Below are 22,945 nucleotides of genomic sequence, written 5' to 3'. Positions count from 1 at the left end.
AGGGAAAGCAGTTAGTGAGCTCTACACTCTGTTCTCAGCATCACATACAAAAACAAAAAAGCCCAACAATCCAGATCTACTGTACAAACACTCTCGTATTTAGGTGTAAGCTCATCTGCTTGAGGCTAAAAATTAAAAGAACCAAACTGTGCTTCTTGACTATATTTATAGCCTGGTTTGCTTCAAGAGCTTCGATTCCTACCCTACCACTATTTTCCCTACCTGATTTTCAGCTCACCCACTTACCAGCTGTTCCTGGGTCTTTTGTTGATCATGGGACGCTTTCAGTAGGGCCTCCTTTGCCTCTTCTGCTTCTCTGCGTTCTTTAGCCAGTTTCTCTGCTTCCTCCTGAGCTCGTTTTCTCTCCTGTTCCAGCTCCATAGCTCTGCGAGTCTGTTCTTCCAGTTCTACAAGAGGGGAGCACATTTGAAGAGAGATCAAGTAAAGAATGGCAGTAGAAGAGGAAGGTGCCCTTACACTTATGTTCTGGATGAGAGTTTTCCTTCAGAGGGACAGGTAAAGGAGAGATGCAAGCAACCGCCCCCTTTCTTCTCCTTCATATTGTAACTGGAGCTGGAAGACTAAGTGCCAGGCCTGTTCCAAGCCAACAGATTACTTGCCTGATTGATTCGTGGGGAAGAACCCATCCCAAAATGACAACCTTAAAGGCAGAGAAGCATACAGCATTTTGCTTGGGCAACACCACATTGTAACACTGGCCAAGCAATTAGGTAATAATCACATCAGAGTACTGCTTGGTGTGACATGTGCTACACTTTTTGACTCCTTCCTCTACAGATGGGCTGGGACAAAGCTTCCAGTCAGCACATGAACAACTGCAAGGTACTCACTCTGCCAGAGAGGCATCTCGGCTGCCACCCATCTCTTTAATGCAAGTCCTATTTCAGCAGATGCATATGGAGGGCTTATTCTTCAGCTTCAGAAGGCTAAACCAGGGCCCTAACACCAGTTAGCACACAATACTGGAGAGCCAAATGGCTTAGAGATGCTCATAGCTTTACAAATGGAACCCTTCCCACTCAGACTATGCATCTCAGGAAATACTGGAACATTTTATATTACCTTGCTGAGCTTTCTTGGTTTGCTCCTCAATTTGCTTGAGTCTCTCCATTAGCTCCTCCTTCTCACGTTCAATCTTCTCCTTCTCCTTTTCTGCCAACTCCCTCTTCTTCTTCTCATTCTCCAGCAGGGCTCTGATAAGGGTGAAGTCATAATGCAGTATCAAATTAACAGCTACTCGGATTGGAGCACTTATTAATGAAGCCATGAGCACACAAGAGATGTGCACTACAGCACCCAGCTGATAAGTTTTACTCCAGACATGCCCGTTTATAGAAGTGCAGAAAGAAAAAGCTCTGCTGGCATTCACCTCAATCATAAGTTCATAATAGCAACTTTATAAGAAAAATCTCCTTATATCAAGATCCATATTAGTCCCGTCAAATAGACAGACAAATCTTTAACTCTAAGAAAGTGAAGGCAGGTCACATTTGTGATGAGTGCCATTTCCATCATCCCATTAGATTTACTGAAGCAGAAAGCAATCTGCTCTGTTTTCAGCTCAAGCAGATTAAGGTGCTGCCAGCAATTTATCTAGTATATGATGCTATTGTGCAGCAATCAGCCAAGTCCAGGTTACTCAGAACCCTACCAACCTCTCCATCTGTTTCTGATGCTTCTCTTCCCGAGCCTGTGCTTTCATCTGCTGCACCTCAATGGTATCTGGTTTACGTCTGCGCATGTAGAGCTCATGGTTCCCCATGCAAAGTGCCAAGATTCGTTTGTTAATCCGTAACCGAGGGGCATAGAATACAAAGTCCTTGGGACAAGAAAAAGGCAGCATTAGACCTGTACTTTCAGCATAAGAAACAGCGTATTGCATACACCGGGGCAAGACCCTAAGCTTTCTAGAATTGCTAGCCAGCTTTTCTTAATGGTGTCTGATGCATTAGTGGTGGCAGTTGGACACCTCTCTTTCAGGAATGAATTTCAACCTGACAAAGTAAGGTGAAAAACTGAAGACCATCCCACACACTACTAAAGCCAAAACGCTGCAAAGGAAGCATTCACAGTTAACGTAGGTGACTCAGATCCCTAACTGTGTTATCAGAGAATCTGAATGGTCTTAGGAGAATCAGAAACCCTAAGCAAAGAGCTTCTCCCTGACACTGACTTTGAACAACTTAAGGTTATACTGAATAAATTCCTACCCTCCTAGAAGGAAACATCCCATATCACCTTACTGCCATTGGACCCATTCTGTGCATACTGCCCTAAACAGATCAGGTAGTAGAGCACTGCTTAAGTCAGCATTGACTTTATCAGTGAAAAGATCATGTACAATAAAAAGGTCATTCAGCTAGCTAAGCAGCCAAAAGTTTCATTTAAACGTTGCTTCTTACTGGTGCTTTCTTGTCAATAGGCTTGATAACAAATTTCTTGTCATTGAATGAGATATTTCTGATCTCACTCCAAGGGAATCCAATTTTCGGTGTTAGCCTGCAAAAATGGAAAGCAAAAGGAAATAAAAAAGCCCCAAGTCATTCCAAATTCTTGACTGACAATATAAAGCTCAAAATTCTACTAATTCTGCCCTCATGTTTCAGTATTCTTACATTGACTGGAATCAGCAAACAAAATTAGTCATGCAAATGAACTACAAACATAAGACATGGTTTTTCAATCCTGCCTTTTTTTTTAACGGAGAACAGAACCGGAGAATGCATCTGTGGCAGGAAGACTGGGGATACAAGTAAAACTAGCTTGATAAGAGTTGCCAATTTCTTCTATTTTTTGGTTCAAAGCAGCACGTTTTATGGCTCATTCTGGCAGTATCAAAAATACAGCCAAGAATGATAGAGAAATTGTAGAGTTTAGTTAAAAACTTGGATTCCAGAAAAGATTAATTTTGAATGCCTTTATACTGGAAAGGAGCTGAAGACAATGATGAGGAGAGGGGGTTTATTACCTGTCATTCTGTTCATAAATGTTGAGTCCAAGAGCATCTACACCCAGCCAGAGTTCAGAGCCCTTCTTGTTCTTAATGCTGAAGTAGTTCACGCCATACATTTCTAGATCCTGTGCAATTTTCAGGTACTCCAAGACAGCATCTTCTCTGCAGCATGCAAAAAGAAAGCAGATACTCGTTTTTGAGTCTGTAAGCCATTAGAGCAAGAAGGTGCTGTCCTCCTGTCATGGGCAGAGCAGCAACAAGCTGGCAAAGGTTCCAAGCATCACTCTAGTAGATAATAACAAACAAATTCTGCAAACTCAGTTTTGTTTTGCTAAGAACAGCCAGCTAATGTGGACTAACAAGAGCAGAGGTATGTGAACCTGGTTACTCTGAACAGAATAACATGAAGAATGCTAACTCACCCTGAAGCATGCTACAGATGTTTGTATGGATTCATATGTTACACACTAGTATATATCACACTACTTTAAATACAGCAGTTTCACACTGCGTCAGTTACCTAATCATTCCTCGATGTTCCTCATGCCACACCTGGATCCTCTCCTCCCACTGGTCTTTGTTAAGCTTGTGCTGCTCCAGAACTCTAGAAAGAGTACATGCGACATTTGAGACCAGCCACTACATTTATGCACACACAGTCACATCACTCTTGATTAACGCTTCATTAAATACTCCACCAACATCACAGTTCCCCCACCAAAATATTCCAGGAAATACAGTTTTATTATAAGGCTAGTTAGAGACACACTGGTCAGTATTCAGACTTCTGACAAACGACAAGTTGTAACGCCACAAGGAGAAGCACAACCGAACACATTTTTTGGTTTTGGGGCTTCTCTCATTACTTCTGATTAGAGTTTCCTCAGTAGCAATAGGATGTTTAAGATAAAAGCTCTTAATTAAAAGAATACTAAACCCAATCCTTAGAGAGGCACAAGGCTATATATATTTTATTCTGAACATTCCAATCAAGACACCCCCACAACCTCCCCCAAAAAAAACCCAAACTCTTTAAGGCAAAGAAGGTCTAAGGTTCACTTACCTCTGTGGGAGCAGTTTGTCACTACCAAGGTAGCCAGACTTGTGCACCTCTTTGTTAAAGTCTCCATATTTTGACTGGACAGCGTAAGAAGCCAGAAGAACAGCTGTTTCTGGAGGGCAATAAATGTCATCATTCAGAATTGCTTCCTTCACTTGGAGGAAGAAAAGGCGCTGTGTGATGTCCTGGATCAGCTCTTCTGCCACATCCTCTGGGTAGAACTTGGCACGGAATTTGAAAAGCAAGGGGCTTTCTTTGCGTACATCCTGTGCTGTTACCTGGAACAGAGTTATCGGATTTTATAGCCTACATACCAAGTGAAGGGGAGCAGGTTTATGAACAGGAAGACAAGTATGCATTAGAAAAAAAATTATCTTTTCCAATGCAGAAGTGAGTGGACAGAAAAGCAAGGGTTTTCAATTCCTTACTACCAAATACCTTGTCACCTCTCCCCACAGGACTTCTGACAAGCCACTAGTTATGATGAGTGCTAGGTAAATTACTCTCCAGGTTTCTCTCCAACCAAGATGCTCACATGAGCACCACATCAGCATGTTACCCCTCCTAGTAACACATCTGCCTGGGTAACAAACAGGACTAGATGCAGGAGGACCAGGTCAGACACCATGACTCCTTGTACCTTGGGGAAGGGGTGTGTGGACTGAAGGAAGGCAACACCAACTCACTAATCTTGCAGTACTTCAGATGTATGAAGAGGGAAGAACAGATCCACAGAATCATTAAGGCTGGAAAAGACCTATAAGATCATCAAGTCCAACCCCACCATGCCCACTAAACCATGTCCCGAAGTGCCATATCTACACCGTTTTTGAACGCCTCCAGTGATGGTGACTCTACCACCTCCCTGGGCAACCTGTTCCAATGCTTCACCACTCTCTCAGTAAAGAAATTTTTCCTAATATCCAGTCTAAAACCTCCCCTGGCGCAACTTGAGGCCATCCCTGACAGAAGAATGGAGACTGAATTTGCCCCTGCCCTCCGAGAAGGGAACCCAGGACAAGTGAAAGCTTGGAGCAAACATACCTTTTTGTTCAATTTCAGCCATGTTGAGAAGCCCTTGGTGTCCTGATACTGAAGTCCAAAAAACCAGACTTCTCTTAAACCAATTGTCTTGACGACCTGGAAGAAAGATGATTAGCAAGAGCCCTAGCCAGACAGGCTGATCTCACTGGTGGCAGAGAACGTGTTAGAGCTTAAGTTCAGACGAACACAAAGACGACCAGTGCCCTAGCCTCCTGCCTCCCCTGCTATGGCGCACATACGTAGATGATAGGGCATCTGAGGGGTCTTAAGTGGGAGATGTATTTTATTCTTCCCTCTCCCTCATCTCTTTAATGCTTGTTGCTATTTATAAACAACAGCTGGGACGCTATTTTCTTCAGCTACTTATAAGCCAACATGTATAGCCAAAATACAATGCAACAGATCTGATAGGCATAATAGCTGCCAGGAATCAACAGCACAGCTCCATTTTCAGGTACACCCCTCACTTATCATGCAAATGTACTACTCCTGGACAAGTCACCAATCACTCTGCTAGGTTGTGTCCTACTAGGCTGTGCTATTTTAAGATTTGTATTCTACACCACCGACAGCTGTGGACAGGCTTTTCATGCAGCTCTTTAATGAGTGGCACCATCAAGAGGTACTACAGCGTGTAAATTGATATGCTATCCCTTGTGCCAGGACAAAGAGCCACCACAGATTAAATACACCACTGTGTGAGCTCTCTCCTTAGTCATTTTCCTAGCACACCGTGGGTGCTATGTAAGTAAGAGTTAAGAAGGCTTTACAGACATACTGTAACAAGAGACAAGAGCCTCATGGGGGGGCAAGACTACTGCAGTATAATGCTACTGCTGGTATAAAGGAGGGGGAAGTTTCTCAGTAAAGCCTGTTCACCAGCATGAGGCCACAGCTTTGTGCCCTGGCAAGTCTGAGACCTGCCACAGGGTGCAGCAAGTCTAGAAACTGAAGTTCCCCCCCATCTATCCTGAACCCCCAGGAGCTGTTCTCATACTGGCAAACAAGGCACTTACCTGTCACCTTCATTACTAGACAATGAAGGGGGAGGGAGAAGACATTTGCCCTTAGGTCAACACTGTACCTACAGTACTACCACACTGTAAGTTGCTTTTACACACCAGCCACCCCTTGGCTTGCTCACAGCTCCCATCCTTCAGAGGGACTTAACAACTGGACAGCAGGGGATAAGCCTCAGCCTGCGAAAGCCAGCTGCCTGATCACGGTGACCCCCGTGCCAGGTAAGTTGAGGCAATTTTGTACTGCCTTGTCCCACGTTTTGACTTCTCCCCAAATGCCTACTTCCTTGTCAAATCTTAAGGATGCACTCTCTTCCCTTCTGATGCGGTCTCTAGCTTTGGCGAGATACAACACTAAGGACACATGTTCCCCGCAAACACATTATAGTTAGATTCTTTAGGGCTTGGGTCAGACTTCTTCTGGCATTACAAAAGCAGCATTAGGGCCCTAGTTCCTTTCAGGCCCAAAAACCAAAGGGAGCTTTCAGCAGAGGCATGCTATTGGTAGCACACACAGAGACAAAACCTACACAAGGTCATGTAGTCTACACAAATCATCCCACTGGAGTCCAGGAAATTATTCAGCCCATCCTTGCTTCAGTATGAACTAGAGAGTTGGCCTAAAGCCCCTGTAAACACAGGGGAACGTGGGGCACAGACCTGTGCATATCACCTAGTGGGATGCGCCCAGCCAGGGAGGCTTTTGGAGAAGAATCAGAGTTTGCTGTGTGCATTGAAAGCATGTGGTACAAGGAGAAGAAGAAAGGCTGTCCTAGAGCCTAAGGAAAGCTCTGTTCTCGGCAGCATTAACATCTGAACGGGATGGAAGCCCTTCCCCCCCATGCATCTGCTTGCCTCACTTCCATTTGTCAGCAGCTTACGCCTGGGAATTCAACAGGCTGCACTGCCAGCAAGGAACTGAAAGGCATCACACTGAGGCCCTGCACAAAAGGACTTTTATTCCACAGCAGAAGTCTGCACAGCAATAGCAGTGACAACAACAGACTGGACAGAGGAGAGGGGGAGACAGCACGCAACATCACATCCCCAAGCTGCTACCGAATCGGGGGGGTAAAGATAGTCCTCCTCCCTCCTTCCCACCTCAAGCTTTAGCAGGTTTAGTTCCATTTAGCAAGAGGAAAAGCATAAAGAAGAAACAGCTTTCTACAGCTGCAAGGAGCTTGGCTGGCAGTTAGCAGCTCAATTATGTTTGGGGGTGTACAGCATTCAGAGCCCTGATGAACTGTGAGATGTTCCAAAAAGCAAACAGTTACTGGCAGCGGCTGAGGATGGAGAAGGGCTGGCACACAGGACAGGAAAATAGAGAGCACTGTCTAACACAGACCACCGTACTTAAATACCTAAAGTTCACACTCTCGGCTGGAGAGTGACATCTTTTCTTCATGCCAGGGAGACCATTAAGTCAGTCCCTGGGTATTCTTCAGCCTGCAGTACAAGTCTTAGTCTGCAACTGGCAACAGACTACAGGCAGCCTTAAAACCCAGCTGTCCCACAGTACCTTGACCAGCCATGACAAAGCTCTTCATCAAGTACCATTAGCTTAAAATTCCACTTAGTAAGCAATACTGCCTCAGGGGAAAAGGTGCATTTCTGGTGACTCTCACTTCACCTTCTGCAGACAGTCTAAACACAGAAGTAGTATAATTTTTTTTTTTTTGCTTACGTTCAGAAAATAAACACAAGGTCTTCCAGATTCTCTCTCACTTCTCCTTACCCCACGTTTTCCAGGTCTGCATGACTCCTCCTGTCCTTCCCCTCAGCACTCACCCATCTCCCTCCAAACTTTGTTCTTGCCACTAAGTGCTGCCCCACAGCAGAAGAAGAGCCAGAAGCAGCCTCTTAAACATAGATTTTAGCATCAAGATGACGATTGAAGATTGCCCTCATTCTCAGCCCGGGAAATACACCACCGCACTGGCAAACAAGCACGGATCCTTCATGAAAGCACTATCTACACACGGGCAAGACCAAAGCATGAAAGCAGAGAAGACATTCCACTCTGGCACAGGAACTTAGTCTAAGACCAAAGCATCCCAGGCTATACTGGAGCATATCTGTCTTGAATCTCACCTGCTGTCCTAGTTAAAGATGAAGAGGGCCTCTCTCCCTTTCTATGACAGGCATGTCAAGTACTTCCAAGAGAAAACTACTAGCAAACCTTATTGCTAGAGGAGCTCTGACCTGTGCCATATCTGCAGTTTCACACGCCATAGTCAAAACTGACTTAGAAAATGCTCTTCCAGGTACTGTAACTTAACACCCAAGATAGGTTCCATCTACAGCCATAAATATTTCCATTTGGCTGACAGATATATTTCTAACTTTCCTTTTCAAAGTGCTAAAATGTCAAAATGCTAAATGACAGGACCTTCTTTGAGTTTTTAAGCTTATTACAGTTTGCCATTGACCTTAGCAACAAGCAGTCCATTTTCGGTTGGACTACTGCTTTTATAAAAGCCAGTAAGTTTCCACATGTTCCTGTGAAATTTGAGACACATTTCCATACCCCTCAACCACAAGCCTTCATTACACAAACGAGTTCTGGGGTTTGCTGGAGGAACCGGCCACTGTCCCAAGACTTGCTGCTTTCTACCATGAAACCGCCACATTGAGTTTCTGGTTCAGTGCTTTCATCTACTGGATCAAGTGCTCCAGACCAGTTTCCTACGCATTTAAACACTACTAGGTAGGACCTTACCAAAGCTAAAGGCTTCTCTGCAGTCTCCCTCCTCACAAAGCTTAGTCTACAGGCCATGAGACAGCCATTTTTATTCCAAACACAGCTCAGCTGGAGTTACTCAAAAGTCGAGAGGGACTTGGTCAGCCTATGTTGTAAGCTTCAGCAACCATGAAAGAAGAGACTGACAAACTGGTACTCTATCAAACCACTAAACTCACTGCAGCAGACAAGCAAGCCAGGGCAGGGCACATGTACTCAGAATCTTAGGAGCTCTGGCTCTTAATGAAATCTGTAGGATCCTTAAGAATTAAAAAAATAAGAAAGACACCCCCACACTCTACCACGTATTAGGATCAATGCTGAACATTAAATCAGCATTGGTCACTAGGTTTAGAGTGAGCAGAGGGATGCTTATTGTTACAATCCTAACCCATAGCCAAGTGCACTTTTCTATTACAAGCTTAGTTTTGACCCCAAAAGCTCATGAAACTGAGGAAAAGCCTCCTAGGAAGGTTAACTGCATGCTTTCAAAATCTGAAATGAGAGATAAAGTTTTTCTGTTGTCACATTTCTCCTTAACCTGTGACTTGACTTCTTGGCTCTTAATTGGACAGAGATCACCTTTAATGAGATTGGGTGCTTTTGGTTACTCTAAAGGCTTATTCTGGAGTGGCATGCTGAAGCCACCATCTCCTGGACTTTGCAATATCCAAAAGCTTGCATTGGAAGGACTGAAGTTTACATGGTCACCTATAGGCTCAGGGAGCACTAAGCACATCACCGAGAAGCAAATCTGTTCTGAAGTTGGAGAAATGGAGTTCATTTTAGCTTGGGTAAGGAAGCACTAACTGAACAGTTTAGTAACCACAACTCATTGTTAACAAAATCCTGATATAAGGCCTATCAAATGGGTAGAGATCCCCACCCATTGACTGCACTCACCACCCAACAGACCTAGTATAGCAGACAGCTAAGGCTCCTCTGCCAGAGACTAGAAGGAATAAGGGGCTCTGAAGGGGGGCGAAAGAACAAGGTGCCAGCAGGATCCAAGGTCAGAAGTGATCAGAAACAAAGCATTTGAGAAGCTGCCTTATGTGGGGAACACGGAAGAAGGGAGTATGTTTTCACACCACAGAAGTCAAAACAGTTGAGGATTTTGTGACTAGTCTGTACGCAGGCTGCCTGAGGAGCCTGTAGGATGCAGTGTCCACTAAGCCAGGGCATTTCTGTGATAGCTTTCCAGCCAGTAGTGGAGCACTTAAGCAAACGAGCTAGCTACCTCTCTCCCTGTCCAAGGTACAGGCTAGTCCCCCAACAGGCCAAAATCTCCCCGATTCAAGCTAGAATCAATTTACCCAAAAAAAGGAAGTTTGAAAGGAAAAAAGGCTTTGAAGTTGTGTCCCTCCAATCTATCCACAGCAATAAGTAGCTAAGCAGTTCTACACATGAAAGATTAACCGTTTCTCTGGTAAAAGACATACAAAGCAAAGCAATGCTTTGTTTTACACACTAGTCTCCAGTCCAACTACTCTTCAGTCTGATACAGAAAAGGGTTAAAGAAGGAAACCAAGCAGCTATCACTGTTGCAGTGCCTGTGCCCTCCATCCCCAGGAAAGCAGTACTTCAAGGTACCTGTGAAGTAATCAGGCCTGTGGGATAAGCAGCACCCCTGACAGGCACAGCCCATCCTCAAGCTCTTCTTTTAATCCATCACCAGCTGCTGAGGAATGGGAGCAGAGTTACTGTTTTTGCTAGTGAGTCAGTAAGCGCTGGAGTTCAGCAGCTGATGCTAAGAGGACATGAGCAAAGCAGCAGAAGACAGACAGTGCAATCCTCCTGTCTCAATTAATCCAGGTTTTGTCCGTGCACACAAGCTTAAGCTATTTAAGCTAAAGCCGTACAGTTACAAGCCTAGGGGATGGAGTGTTATAGGAAGATCTCTAGATTAAATCATGATGTTACTGCACTGTGTATCAACTCAATGATATTTCTACAGCCAGCTACAGTGGGGCAAAAGACGATTTCCAACAAAGCAGTGAAGCATCTGCATTGTTCTATTACTACAAAAATTCACTTTGTAATGTAACGAAGCAGGAAAGAGGGAGACAGGAACATTTCTACCTCAAGCCCGTTCACCTATTATTACTATGGCACTTCAGACTCAAACTGTTCCTCCTCATGAAGCTACTACCTAGATACAAGCTTTCCAAAAGTCTTCCGAATCCTATTCGGAGTAGGTCAGAATTATGTGTGGCATAATGAATGTATTTATTTACCTTTATACACAACAGGTGGAAACAAATACTGCCTAATGTTACTGGAACAAAGCCAGTGGCATGCACTGAGGCAGCTGTGCAGCTAGAAGCCTTGGTAATGCTTAGCAGCTTCCTTTTTGCTTAACTCGGAACTGACAGCTCAAGTGAAAGGGCACTCTAGGGCAAAAACATGCAGGGTATCTTCAGATTTTTCTATGGAAGAGTCAAAAGTCAAGTTTCACACCAAAAGGTCAATGTGCTGCAGCAGCAAAACTGTAAGTTTGTTTTATAGAGGAACTCTCCCTTCCCTCAAAAAAGCACTGATGACAGCAGCTCCTTTTTCCAGAACCCGCATTACACAGAAAATATTCCAGGAGCACAACATAGTTTAACGGAGCTAGAAAATGAACAGCCCCAACTTTGTTCTTACACACCTGATCATGGCACCCAAGACCACCTCAGGATAGAAACAGTTAGAGTGAACAGATTATCAGTCAGACAGCAGTAACTGCTTAGTCCCTGTCAGCAGGGAGAACAGCTCTGGACTATCCCTTTTACAGGAACTCATCCACACAAACAGCTCAGCCATTTGAAACACACTGGATATATGCCAGCTGACGATACATTCAAAGCCCCATCCCCATACTAAAAGGGAGCAAGTTTAGCATTTACTGTCAGCTCACTAGAGGCTCTCATGTTTTGGTTTGGTATTCAGTTAGTTCTTTATGCAAAGATTAAGAATCTGTTTGAGCATGTCCATATATAACAAGTACTTGCTTTCCTTTATGTCTAAGTCTGAATATAAAGTCTCTTTTGCAATAGGAAAAGAACCTTGAATTTTCCATCAAAAAAAAAGATGAATGGACTGTCTGTTGTGTATCTGCATTCAGAGACCAAGATGAAACGTTTCCCATGGTGGCAGGAGCTGAATAGCTACCTCCTTTGCAGTTAAGTTTCCTTAACTGTAAGTGGCCAATGATGAGACTGCAGGGCAGCAACAGAAGCTGAGATTAGGCTCCTCAAGCACTCACATACCAAAACTCCCTATTCATGCTAGAGGTGGAAGACTTTTGACATCCCCACATCCACTGCCAACTCCCTACCTTAGTGCTCACAATGTTCTCGAGCCCTGGTAGAGGGTTAGCCTTTCTACCACCATCACTGTGGTGGTACCACACTAACACCACCTAGCACTGCTGTGCTAGGTCTTTGACTAATCATTTAGTCAAAGCCTGGACATCTGCTGCTGGTGAGGCTCTAGGAAATTCATTTCAGTATCAGCCCTATCGGGAACCAGTATCACTACCTCCACAAGGAATCCTATGTGCTAGCTAGGCAGTAGAAAACAGCGAGTGTGATACATGGACAGTATAAGAAGATGGTGTCCACGAGACCTTTCAGAAATTGCAAGTGTTTAACAGCTAGCTTCAGACACTTTTTCCCCACTGTATTTCCTCTTCCAACCCCACCTACAAGCCAATTTAGCTTAAGTAAATCTACCTCATTTACATTAGCAACTTAGAAACTTAGTTCTGCAACAGCATTTGTTTTCTCCCTTCACAAAGTGCTTACTATGGAAAAAACAAAAACAAACCTTCTGTTTAGACAGGTGCTGTGTGAAACACTGCAAGGAGGAGACCATGCAGCTGTTCAAGAACATGACACAAAGGAGTGAAATCAATTAGTAAGACATTACGAGTTCCCATACTGGAAACATGATCAGATGCTTTCTCAAACAGAGAGAAGTTGCTGAAACCCAAGCCTGCATCACAATGTCAGTTTGCAGCAGGAGCTACAGATGCTCTAGAGCTGATTGAAAAAAGTCATGTGCAGATTAAAAATACTACTTGACTTCAGTAGTACCGCTTCTTAGCGCCTGGTCCTTTGCTTGGATAATGTCAGAAACCAGATATTGAAAAACAGTCATGGGAAGCATCCACGTGAAGAACACCCCCTCTAAAAAAACAGTTCACCTTTTGATGAACTTCAGGGTATGTCACCTCAGCTTCATCAACATATGCTCCTACCAACTAACCGTGCTGGAGTTCCATGTTGCACACAGGGATTCTGGACAGAATCCACCTCTCACTTCTATCAAAAACTGCCAGTTTTGAGACCACACAGGGCTAAAATATGTAGGAGCTACTCCATAGTAACACAGACAGCTGAGAACTACACTGCAACTCAGAACTTTCCTGAAAGCGTTTCTGCTTTTCCCATTATGAAAGGATGCTCTTTTAGTAAAGCCTAGGATCTCTCTCTATTCCCTCCCTTTCAGGGCTGGGCTGCAAAAAGCAATGTATTATCTAGTGTTGAATCATCCAGCTGTGTATGAGAGAAAGTAGCAGTTTGTGGTTAAACATCTAAAAAAATTTTAAATTAGGTTTGCTGGCCCTAAATGAAATAGCTGACTTCTATGGGTGGGTCAGCCTTTAAGTCTCTCTTTTCATGAAGATAAGTACTGTATAGAGCTGGCCCCAGAACACTTAGCACTACTGAACCACACCCGTATCTGACATATCTGGTCTGGCAGTTCCTTCATCTTGTCATTATCCAAGATTCATTTTACTTTTCTTTAAGCTATGAACTTACTGTTCAGATTTCCCACTAAGGAGCAAATCCATGGCCTTCAGGATTACAGCAGAGAAGCATAGTGGAGCCTGTCAGTTTCAAACGCTGCAATTGATAATGTCTGTCTTCAGCTGCTCCATCTTTGGGCCGCACACACCTCCCTGCTTCTGTTTGGACCAAAGTAGGAGGAAATTTGCCTAGCCAGTGAACGCAGGGGAAGGAAGGCTGAAGCATCCAGATGAAGACAGCCAAATACAGTACATAACTTCAAGATCTCCCTCAGGGCCTGATGGGAGTATAGAGTATCACTTCACCTGCACTTAAGGGTTGCAGCAATGCTTGAAACCCAGCCAAGCCTCTCCTGTTTTAGAGACCAACCACTCTTTGAAAACAGTTACAGAATGCTTGCAAGAAAGCCAAAGACAGCTTACCAGCTCCCTCATAAGACTTATCTTATGAATTATGACTGCAGACATCTACAGCTTTCCAATTATTATTATGAGCTACAGCACCAATTCAGTTCATTACTCCTAACACATTCCTGGGGACAAAAAAATGCAGTAGTTTTGAAAAAAATGTATAACTTCTTACTATACTGAGTTCTCTTGAAGTTATTATACACACTGTCACTTAATCTTTGAGGTCCTTTAGAAATTGTTTGCTGTTACCTTAATAGAATCACAACATCTGTATCAAGTTTAGATCTTCTTCAGCTCCATCACTTACCTGATCAAAGAGTTGCTTCCCTGTAGTGTTGGGCTGGATGGCAAACTCCAGCTCAGCATCCATGGTGGTAACACGCACACTGATCTAGAAGACACAAAATGGATCATTACAACACATGCTCTAAGTGACACTACCCAATAATGAAAACCAGTATCTGCCTACAGCCAGGGACCAGCTCCCAAGCTGCCAGGAACTTCACTGCCCACAGTTACAAAGTCATCTGCCCTGCCAGCACAGTGTTCCCAGTTTTCCTGTAGAATTCAACTTTCCTGTTTCGTAGTGTAAAGAGTTTATCCTTTCTGTTCCTACTAATATTCCCATCTATATACTGACACATGTGAGAGCCATTTACAGCTTAAGAAGTTTAATTTCTAGTGTAGAACATTCTGGTGTCTTTCACAAAAGCAGAGATGTTCCAAACCTCAGTACACACAACCAGACATCCAACCCTTCCATTTGGAGGATGAATGTCAAGGAAGTCCCTGGAAGCATTAACAACTCAGCCTGCTACAGAAGACTAGTCAATACTAACAATACTGTTCCAGTCTTCATGGGTATTTGGAGAAATTATAAGGCACAACCCCTGATATGCTTGCAGGGCTGTGGGTACGAAGCAGACAGGACACAAGGATGATCTCACGTGCTAAGGCAAAAAGGATGCATGCTGAATTAGCATATGTACCAGTATGTGCAGACACTTCAGAAAGCAATAGAAGTATCTCTATATAGTTGCCTACTGCTTTCCAATTCTTTCAGGGAGGTAAGAGATCTCTAAACACTGCAGAAATGGTTTAGGTGTAATTTAACATTGCAGTCAAGATTGTGGGACAATATTAGCCTTAGATGTAAGAAGATCATGAACGGTGTTCCAGAAGAAACATTATATGATGCACTCTCAACAAACGTCTCACCATCATGTTTTCACATGTGAAACGGAAGTGGCAAGGGATTGCAGCAAGGGAGTTTAGGGTTTCATCCCACAGAAGCAGAAAGACATCTGTACGTCTTTCACCAATAGTTTTCATGAAGCAAGTTAAACAGCAGAGGCATTTCACCTCAAAGATTAGTGTAAAACACACCCAATTCTATTCACAACTCCTGATCATTACTGGAAAATATTGTGTAGATTCTTAGGGGTAGATAGGAATACTCCTGCCTGAATGCAGACACTTAACTTTTGACCAGGCAAAGTAAGGCCTGCAAGTACATCAAGCTGTCTGAGAATTCATTTCTATTTGCATACTTATGAACTGAAAAAGGTAAAGATATTTCACAATTTACGAACACAAGCTGCAGATATTTTAGATCAAACTGTTTTAATGCTTTTCCATCACAGCAAAGGTTCAAAACTTGAAGCTGTGCAGACGGGACAGTCTCAGTGCACCAAACCCCAGCATACAGGCCTTGCATTCATAGTTCTCTTTCTTGCCAACAGCCATTTACCCCACATCAACAAATCCTAATTTATTTGCTCTTCAGTGTAATCAATTGGCTTAGCACACTTCACCAGCCTTCCGGGGGTGAAGGGAATTATGCTGTGAACAGTTTAGTAAGAATAACTCAAACTCACATTTAGACTGTAAGCTAACCACATGACACTAGAGACCAAAAAAAGCTACAGTAAGCAGAGAAATATTCAAGGAACCACCCAATACTGGTATGATCACAGCCAGTTCTGAACCCTGTATTTCTACAGAGTATATGGACAGATTTCACACCTTGTTTACTGAGAATGCAGCAGCAGACTGCAAGAGAGCTATAACCAGGGTTTGGTGGGGTTTTTTTCCATAAGCAAGAAGTGTTCTGCTAGTTAAGATTAAGTCAAGTGCCAAAAGAGACCATGACATCCAAATACATTTTGAAGTTTCCCAAAAAGCCTACTTGAGCCTAGGCACACCACTATTTTGTACTTAATATCCTCTCACGATGAACCTAAAGATTTTCTTGGTTTAAGTTTAGCTAAAAATTTAAGCATATTCTCTAAGAGCTTAAAGGTAGGCTTAGCACAGCAAAGCTGAAGTCAAGAAGAGTTGCAGTTGATTGTTGCATGGATAAGGAATGCTATTTAGACATTATTGGAGCAAAGATATCATGACCAAGCAGACCAGGAATAAGTTGGTTTTGAAATCCTCTGAACCTTCTGACACAATGAAGTCAAACTGAGGAAGAACCATCCCATAGAAGTAGCAAGGAAAGAGCAAACAACCTGAACTCATAAGCAATCAAGCTTTGTTTAAAATTAGCAGCTTTCAATAGCATGCAGTTGCCTTAAGTTCTCTTGCTATACCTTCCCAAATTATATCTCCCCAGATCCTAGATGTTGACAATTGGCTAATTTCACAGTGCTTTGGTGAAATCCAGGTCCAGATTGAAGGAATCCAGTCACTTGCTACAAGGGCTGAATGCTCCAAAACTAGCTTTGAAACTTACACTTTAAGCAGTCTCTTCTACCAGAAAGAGTGCTTGCTTGTAAGCCTGACTTGCCCAGCACACCTACGAGTGAGAGCAAAGATGTCCATAAGCCGTGTCTAAGTATAAGAGGGGTTACATTAAAAGAGCCATTAAGCAACAGGTTGCTTTTTGTTTGGTTTAAAGTCTCCGCTGTTCACCTAAAACACTAATGTACCTACTACCATGAAAAAAAAAGTCTTTTTGCTCCACTGTTTATGGGTAAGACACAGTAGCTACTCTTACCTGATAGCATCTGCATGGGTGATTGAATGCTGAAGTATCTGAACACAGAGGAAGCGCCAGAAAACAGAACTGAAATGTTTGTGGCAGGTCTTTGCAACCTGTGCCCAAATAGTTTTTAAGCTATTCGGAGCAAATCAGACCTTGAAATTTAAAATAAAGCTGCTTCAGTAAGCATCCTCACAATTCATGCAGAATACTTATTTGGAAGACTCACATCTTTTTTAGCACAGTAAAATAAGGTCCCATGCTGGAATCAGCAAAATTCCTTCATTGTCACTCACTTAAACACACTTAAGCTCTCTGACCAGTTATCATCCTTCAATTAGTACATTCAGGAGGAAGAGATCTACTTTCTTCCCCTAGTAGATGCCCCCTGTGCTCAAGATGAGTAGCAACTTAAGGTTTAGGAGCATCGAAGTCTTGAATGGGGTCTGCATTTGCAACTTCAGCCTGTGCTATTTTAGAAGACAGCATGAGCTAAGATACCACAGGAAACAGGCTTGTGCTTTTGAGAACCACACCCCGGTAACGCTAGCTTCCCTGAGCTGAACAAAGTTTTAACACATCCAATAGCCTACTGCTGTTAACTGTCAGCAGACTGAGCTGGGGAAAGCATGTCCTGGGCTGTACCGGTGACAATTTAACCACTAGTTTTGTAGTAATTTAATACTTGGCCGAGAAGTTAGTTTGCTGTAAAACTGAGCTTTGTTAAGCCTCATTGGTATGGAAACAACATACAAGTAATTTTTTCCCCATATGCTACTAAGCCAGGGTTTTTCTGAGCCAGCGATTGTGAACTGGAAAAAGAAAGCAAGGGTTCTATTTCAGGTGGTGGGAGGCACTGCTCTCCATTCCCAGTTAGCAGGTAAGAGGCCTGCATCTTCAGAGCAGATGCAGCTTTACTAAGTGTTTTGTTTCATTTCAAGAGCCTGCATACTGGGACTGAAATACAAATCAGTTCTCCTAGCATGTAAAAAGGCTGAAAAACCAAGCACCAAGGGAGCTTCGTTCTGAAAGATACCCAGGGGTCACCTCACTATTGGCAAGTCAGGTTCACTGATCTTAATGTGCTCTGCCTGCAGCTCAGACAAACTACAAGAGACCTACAGACTGCTATAATCTCTACCTGACAAGTAAGTGCCAGGCACTGCACGTTTACCTTCATCCTCCTCATTCATTTGAAGTCTTACTTTTAGTAACACCACTTTACCAAGGCATTCACAGCCAAGTACTGCCCAACACAGATGTTACACAAGGGTTACACAACAAATCCTAGAATCATTTAGGTTGGAAAAGACCTTTAAGATCATCAAGCCCAACTGTAAACCTAACACTGCCAAGTCCACCACTAAACCATGTCCCTAAGCGCTTCATCCACACGTCTTTTAAATACCTCCAGTGATGGTGACTCCACCACTTTCCTGGGCAGCTTATTCCAGTGTCTCACCACTCTCTCAGTAAAGGCATTTTTCCTAATATCCAGCCTGAACCTCCACTGGCACAACTTGAGGCCATTTCATCTTGTCCTGTCACTAGTTACATGGGAGAAGAGACCAACACCCACCTCTCTGCAACCCCCTTTCAGGTAGTTATAGAGAGCGATAAGGTCTCCCCTCAGCCTCCTCTTCTCCAGGCTAAACAACCCCAGCTCCCTCAGCCGCTCCTCATCAGACTTGTGCTCCAGACGCCTCACCAGCTTCGTCGCCCTTCTCTGGACATGCTCCAGCACCTCCATGTCCTTCTTGTAGTGAGGGGCCCAAAACTGAACGCAACATTCGAGGTGCGGCCTCAGCAGCACCGAGTACAGGGGCACGATCACCTCCCTACTCCCGCTGGCCACACTATTTCTAATACAGGACAGGATGCCGTTGACCTTCTTGGCCACCTGGGCACACTGCTGGCTCATCTTCAGCCGGCTGTCGATCAACACCCCCAAGTCCTTTTCCACCAGGCAGTTTTCCAGCCACTCGTCCTCAAGACTGTAGCGTTGGATGGGGTGGTTGTGATGCAAGCACAGGACTCGGCACTTGGCCTTGTTGAACCTCATACAATTGGCCTGAGCCCATCGATCCAGCCTGTCCAGATCCCTCTGCAGAGCCTTCCTACCCTCTGGCAGATCAACACACCCACCCAACTTGATGTCATCTGCAAACTTACTGAAAGTGCACTGGATCCTCTCGTCCAGATCATTGATAAATGTATTCAACAAGACCAGCCCCAATACTGAGCCCAGGGGAACACCACTTGTGACCGGCCGCCAACTGGGTTTAACTCCATTCACCACAACCCTTTAGGCCCAGCCATCCAGCCAGTTTTTTACCCAGCGAAAAGTACACCCGTCCAAGCCATGAGCAGCCAGTTTCTCCAGGAGAATACTGTGGGAAACTGTATTCAAAGACTTTACTAAAGTCTAGGTAGACTATATCCACAGCCTTTCCCTCGTCCACTAAGCAGGTCACTTTGTCATAGAAGGAGATCAGGTTAGTCAGGCAGGACCCGTCTTTCATAAACCCATAAACAAAAGTGCTATAGCAGAAGAAAGCCAGCATGATCCAGTCTCATCATAATTAGACTCTTGTTTGCCTTGTCCCTTGAAAATTACCCTGCCAAAGCACTCTTAAATCATTTATCTAGTTTAGCATCAATGCTTATTCTAAGAAAAGCCTCAAGATTCATTAGCATTAAGCTTTTATACTTTGTATTTCTAAACCACCTAAGGAGGTTTTCCTAGGTTTGAGAGCTGGCATAACCATCAGCATGCTTATCGTTTGGGTTGCAAACGGAATAAAATGCTCCTCAATAAGATAACCAACTTGGACTGCTGAGCATATACAAATCTAGCTGTCAGTCCAGACAGGCAAGGTGCACACTGATGAAGTGTAAAGAATAGGAGTAAACACAGTGAGAAAAGGACATTGCCCACCAGCCATCAGATCACAAGGTCCACAGTGGCAGCACTCATCCCCAAGTACTCTACACCCCTTTTCCAAAATTTGTTATTAGTAAACTTTTGCCTTAAACTTTCAACACTCAGGAGGTGTTTTTAGAGGACTTACTGGATTTCATCATCAACAGGTTTACCAAAAAAATACTATCCTAATGCAGTAATTTGTACTCAAATTCTCTTAAAGCAACTCATTGAATTTTTTCCATCATAGCATTTATAATGCACTCACTGTTGCATCTAGGTGTCTGCAACCCTCTAAACTCCACTTAGATCTTAAACTAGCTATTTTACCCTAGTAGGTGGCCTCTAAATAGATGCCTTTTTTGTCTTTCATGATCATTTAATATAGTATTTTGCATACAAACAGCTAGCAACATTATATGAAAAGCTTCTAGAGGAGGCCATCTTGCACATTACAAGAAAATGCAAGTATCACATTTCAACAGGCAAATTTACACTCACCAAACTAAAAAATACTCAAGAAAAAAGTCCATGTTTAACTGATTCATTTCATAACAGCTACAGGAAAGAGCTAGAAACCTAGCAACTCTTCCTCTTCTCTATTTGAGGAATTGCCATTGTTTTACCAGTCTAAGCACAGCTAAAGATTGCCACTACCCGAGCATATTAAAGAGCTTCCTGCTGCCAAGGACAGTGTTGTGGTGAGGGCAAGACCTCCTGCACAGACAGAGCCTCTTCCATGGAAGAGACACTGTTCCAGCCCCCAGAGCAGCTGCAGCCAAAGCAAGCTCCTTTTGATAGGCAAAAGCTTTCACAAGTTGCAGGACACCACCGCCCTCCTCCCATGGTGTTTTAGCAGACTACAGGAGACAGACTTAATAGACAGTGGTACCAGGCACCTATCTGCAGTATCTTTTCAGATATTTTAACATTGCCCATATACCTTCAAGTCTCACTTTCTGCTCCACTGAGATTCCCAGTAAGTTTTACTAGCTGCAATGAATATCGGTTATCTTCCAGGTCTGAGTGAGCCCTACTAATAACCTGCTATGACTGCTTCCTAAGATGAAAATTTGTAGCTGCATATGGCAGGACAAACAGGAAAGACCGATATCATCATCACACTAAGTGTTGGGTATATTACTTGTACAAATGCCCCAGCACGTTGAGCAATGCAACAGGTACAACAGACAATTCTGTTTGTCGTAAGTTGAGACAGGAACAGCGTACTAGGAAATTCATGTCAGAATAATAGGTAGAGTCAGCACAACAGAGTAGCAACCTCTATAAAACCCTGACCCCGAGCTAAAGCTTCTTTCCTCCCTGGATTTCCTGAATGCAAGGAAGCTGTTATACCCTGCTGGTCTGTAGGCTTCAAACTTCAGATATTCATGCTTCCCAGGTTCAAGCCAAGTAGACTATTTCTGGAGAAAATGGCATAGGGAAAAGTCATACTTAATTCTGTTGCGTAACAGTCAAATGAGCAATAAAGTTCAGCTAAAAAGAAATTCCAAGCTATCCTTTACAGACCCTCTACGCTATAGTGCACCAGTTTACCCAGCAGTTACTGTAGGTAAAGATAATAGACTAACACCGTGTATCACTTCCAACAGCTCTGACCAGAGAAGCACATCAAATCCAGCTGAAGTTGCATGAACTGTGAACAAAAGATCTCGTAAGGCATCCTAATAATCTAAAAACCTTTCCAGTTTTGGCTTTCAGCAAGATTAGCAACAGTAGGTATAAGGAGAATCCTTCCCCTGTCCCTTAAAACACGCAAGTGTTTTCTGGAGGACAAATGCTCCCCAGGGCTGTACTTCACTTCCCACTGTGCTGGCCAGCCAACACGGGCCCCGCTGCGAGGACAGCAGTTGCACGCTGACCTGCGGAGTGTACCAGGGCATCATGCTTTGCACAGCTTTGGAAGAGTGTCACAATTAATGCTCCCCACCTGCAGCACCAGCAATACTCACAGACATCTGGCTCCTTCCTGAGTGCCAGCACTCTGCCGAAACAGCCCCAGGTCCTCTGTGTCAGGGTGAGGCTGGAATCAGGTCATGTGAAAGCGCTTGCGACTTCTAAAGGGATTACATTTAATTAAACCAAGCCCCCTTACAGCAGCCTTAAAGGGCCTTTTCATACCCCTAAGCTCATCAGTGAGCAGAACAGCAGCAGGCACACCCTGGGCACCAGCCCTGGCCCTGCCACACTGCAGCCCCCAGAGAGAGTGTTAACCCTCCCAACAGCTCCCTGGAGCTTCCCAGCCCTCTCCACTGCCCTCCTTCCCGCTCAACTGGGGACACGATACTCCTCATTTGACTGGAGCCACAGCGGGGCCAACAAGGCCAAGGAAGGCATGCCATTCCACCTCACTATGACAATCTGAATAAAGTCACCATAATACAGTGGAGGAGGAAGCTTGCCCACGTTTGATGCACTCAGTACCAGTGAGCCAGAAGTACAACTTAACGTGCGACACAGTACATGCTGTAACATCACCCTTACAGGCACTGATTGTATCTTGGCTTTGTTTTGGTACTTAACTACAGCCTGTAACAGGAACTCACCCTATAAAGAATCCCGAATGATTTTAGTGCAGAGCTGAAGACAGAGAGCTGATGTTACAGAAAAATTGAGCTTCTTGACACATACATCTTTCAGTCATCTTATGCTAAGACTAAAATTGGACACAAGCAAAGATCATTATCTGAAAACGTTTTACCAGATATGACATCCCCACGATTTTTGTCAGAGGAAAAAAAATTGCACTTTCCCCACCCTTCCCCTCTTCTCTTTGCACATTTCACAGCGCAGAATCTAAGCTCATTTTGCAGAAGTAGTTGTCAGTTATTCAGTTGGGGCTATTTTTAATGTCATTTCCGAAAAAGCCAGACTGATACAGAGTTGACTGTACCTTTCAGCAATACACTAGTTAGAACACATCCCAACTGTCTGCACTTGCTGTATGTTAAGATGTAACACAGGACAGTGAG

The 22,945-nt window shown here is 43.8% G+C and overlaps 1 protein-coding gene across 1 annotated transcript in view; it reads right to left on the bottom strand.

Annotated features, from left to right (window-relative positions):
* Positions 1-22,945, bottom strand: part of MSN (moesin) — a 45,693-nt gene that overhangs the window by 2,322 nt on the left and 20,426 nt on the right. Inside the window, exons 2-10 of the mRNA XM_059824245.1 lie at positions 14,351-14,434; positions 5,079-5,174; positions 4,038-4,312; positions 3,495-3,578; positions 2,990-3,136; positions 2,424-2,520; positions 1,677-1,840; positions 1,084-1,214; positions 247-407 (exon numbers count right to left, since the gene is read on the bottom strand). Of these exons, the coding sequence (XP_059680228.1) occupies positions 247-407; positions 1,084-1,214; positions 1,677-1,840; positions 2,424-2,520; positions 2,990-3,136; positions 3,495-3,578; positions 4,038-4,312; positions 5,079-5,174; positions 14,351-14,434 (1,239 nt within the window). The remainder of the gene's footprint in view (positions 1-246; positions 408-1,083; positions 1,215-1,676; positions 1,841-2,423; positions 2,521-2,989; positions 3,137-3,494; positions 3,579-4,037; positions 4,313-5,078; positions 5,175-14,350; positions 14,435-22,945) is intronic.

The sequence above is a fragment of the Gavia stellata genome, chromosome 14 (genome assembly GCF_030936135.1).
Source record: "Gavia stellata isolate bGavSte3 chromosome 14, bGavSte3.hap2, whole genome shotgun sequence".
Taxonomy (NCBI): domain Eukaryota; kingdom Metazoa; phylum Chordata; class Aves; order Gaviiformes; family Gaviidae; genus Gavia; species Gavia stellata.
The sequence above is the reverse complement of the archived record's forward strand: the minus strand, read 5'-3'. Positions and strand labels throughout refer to the sequence as shown.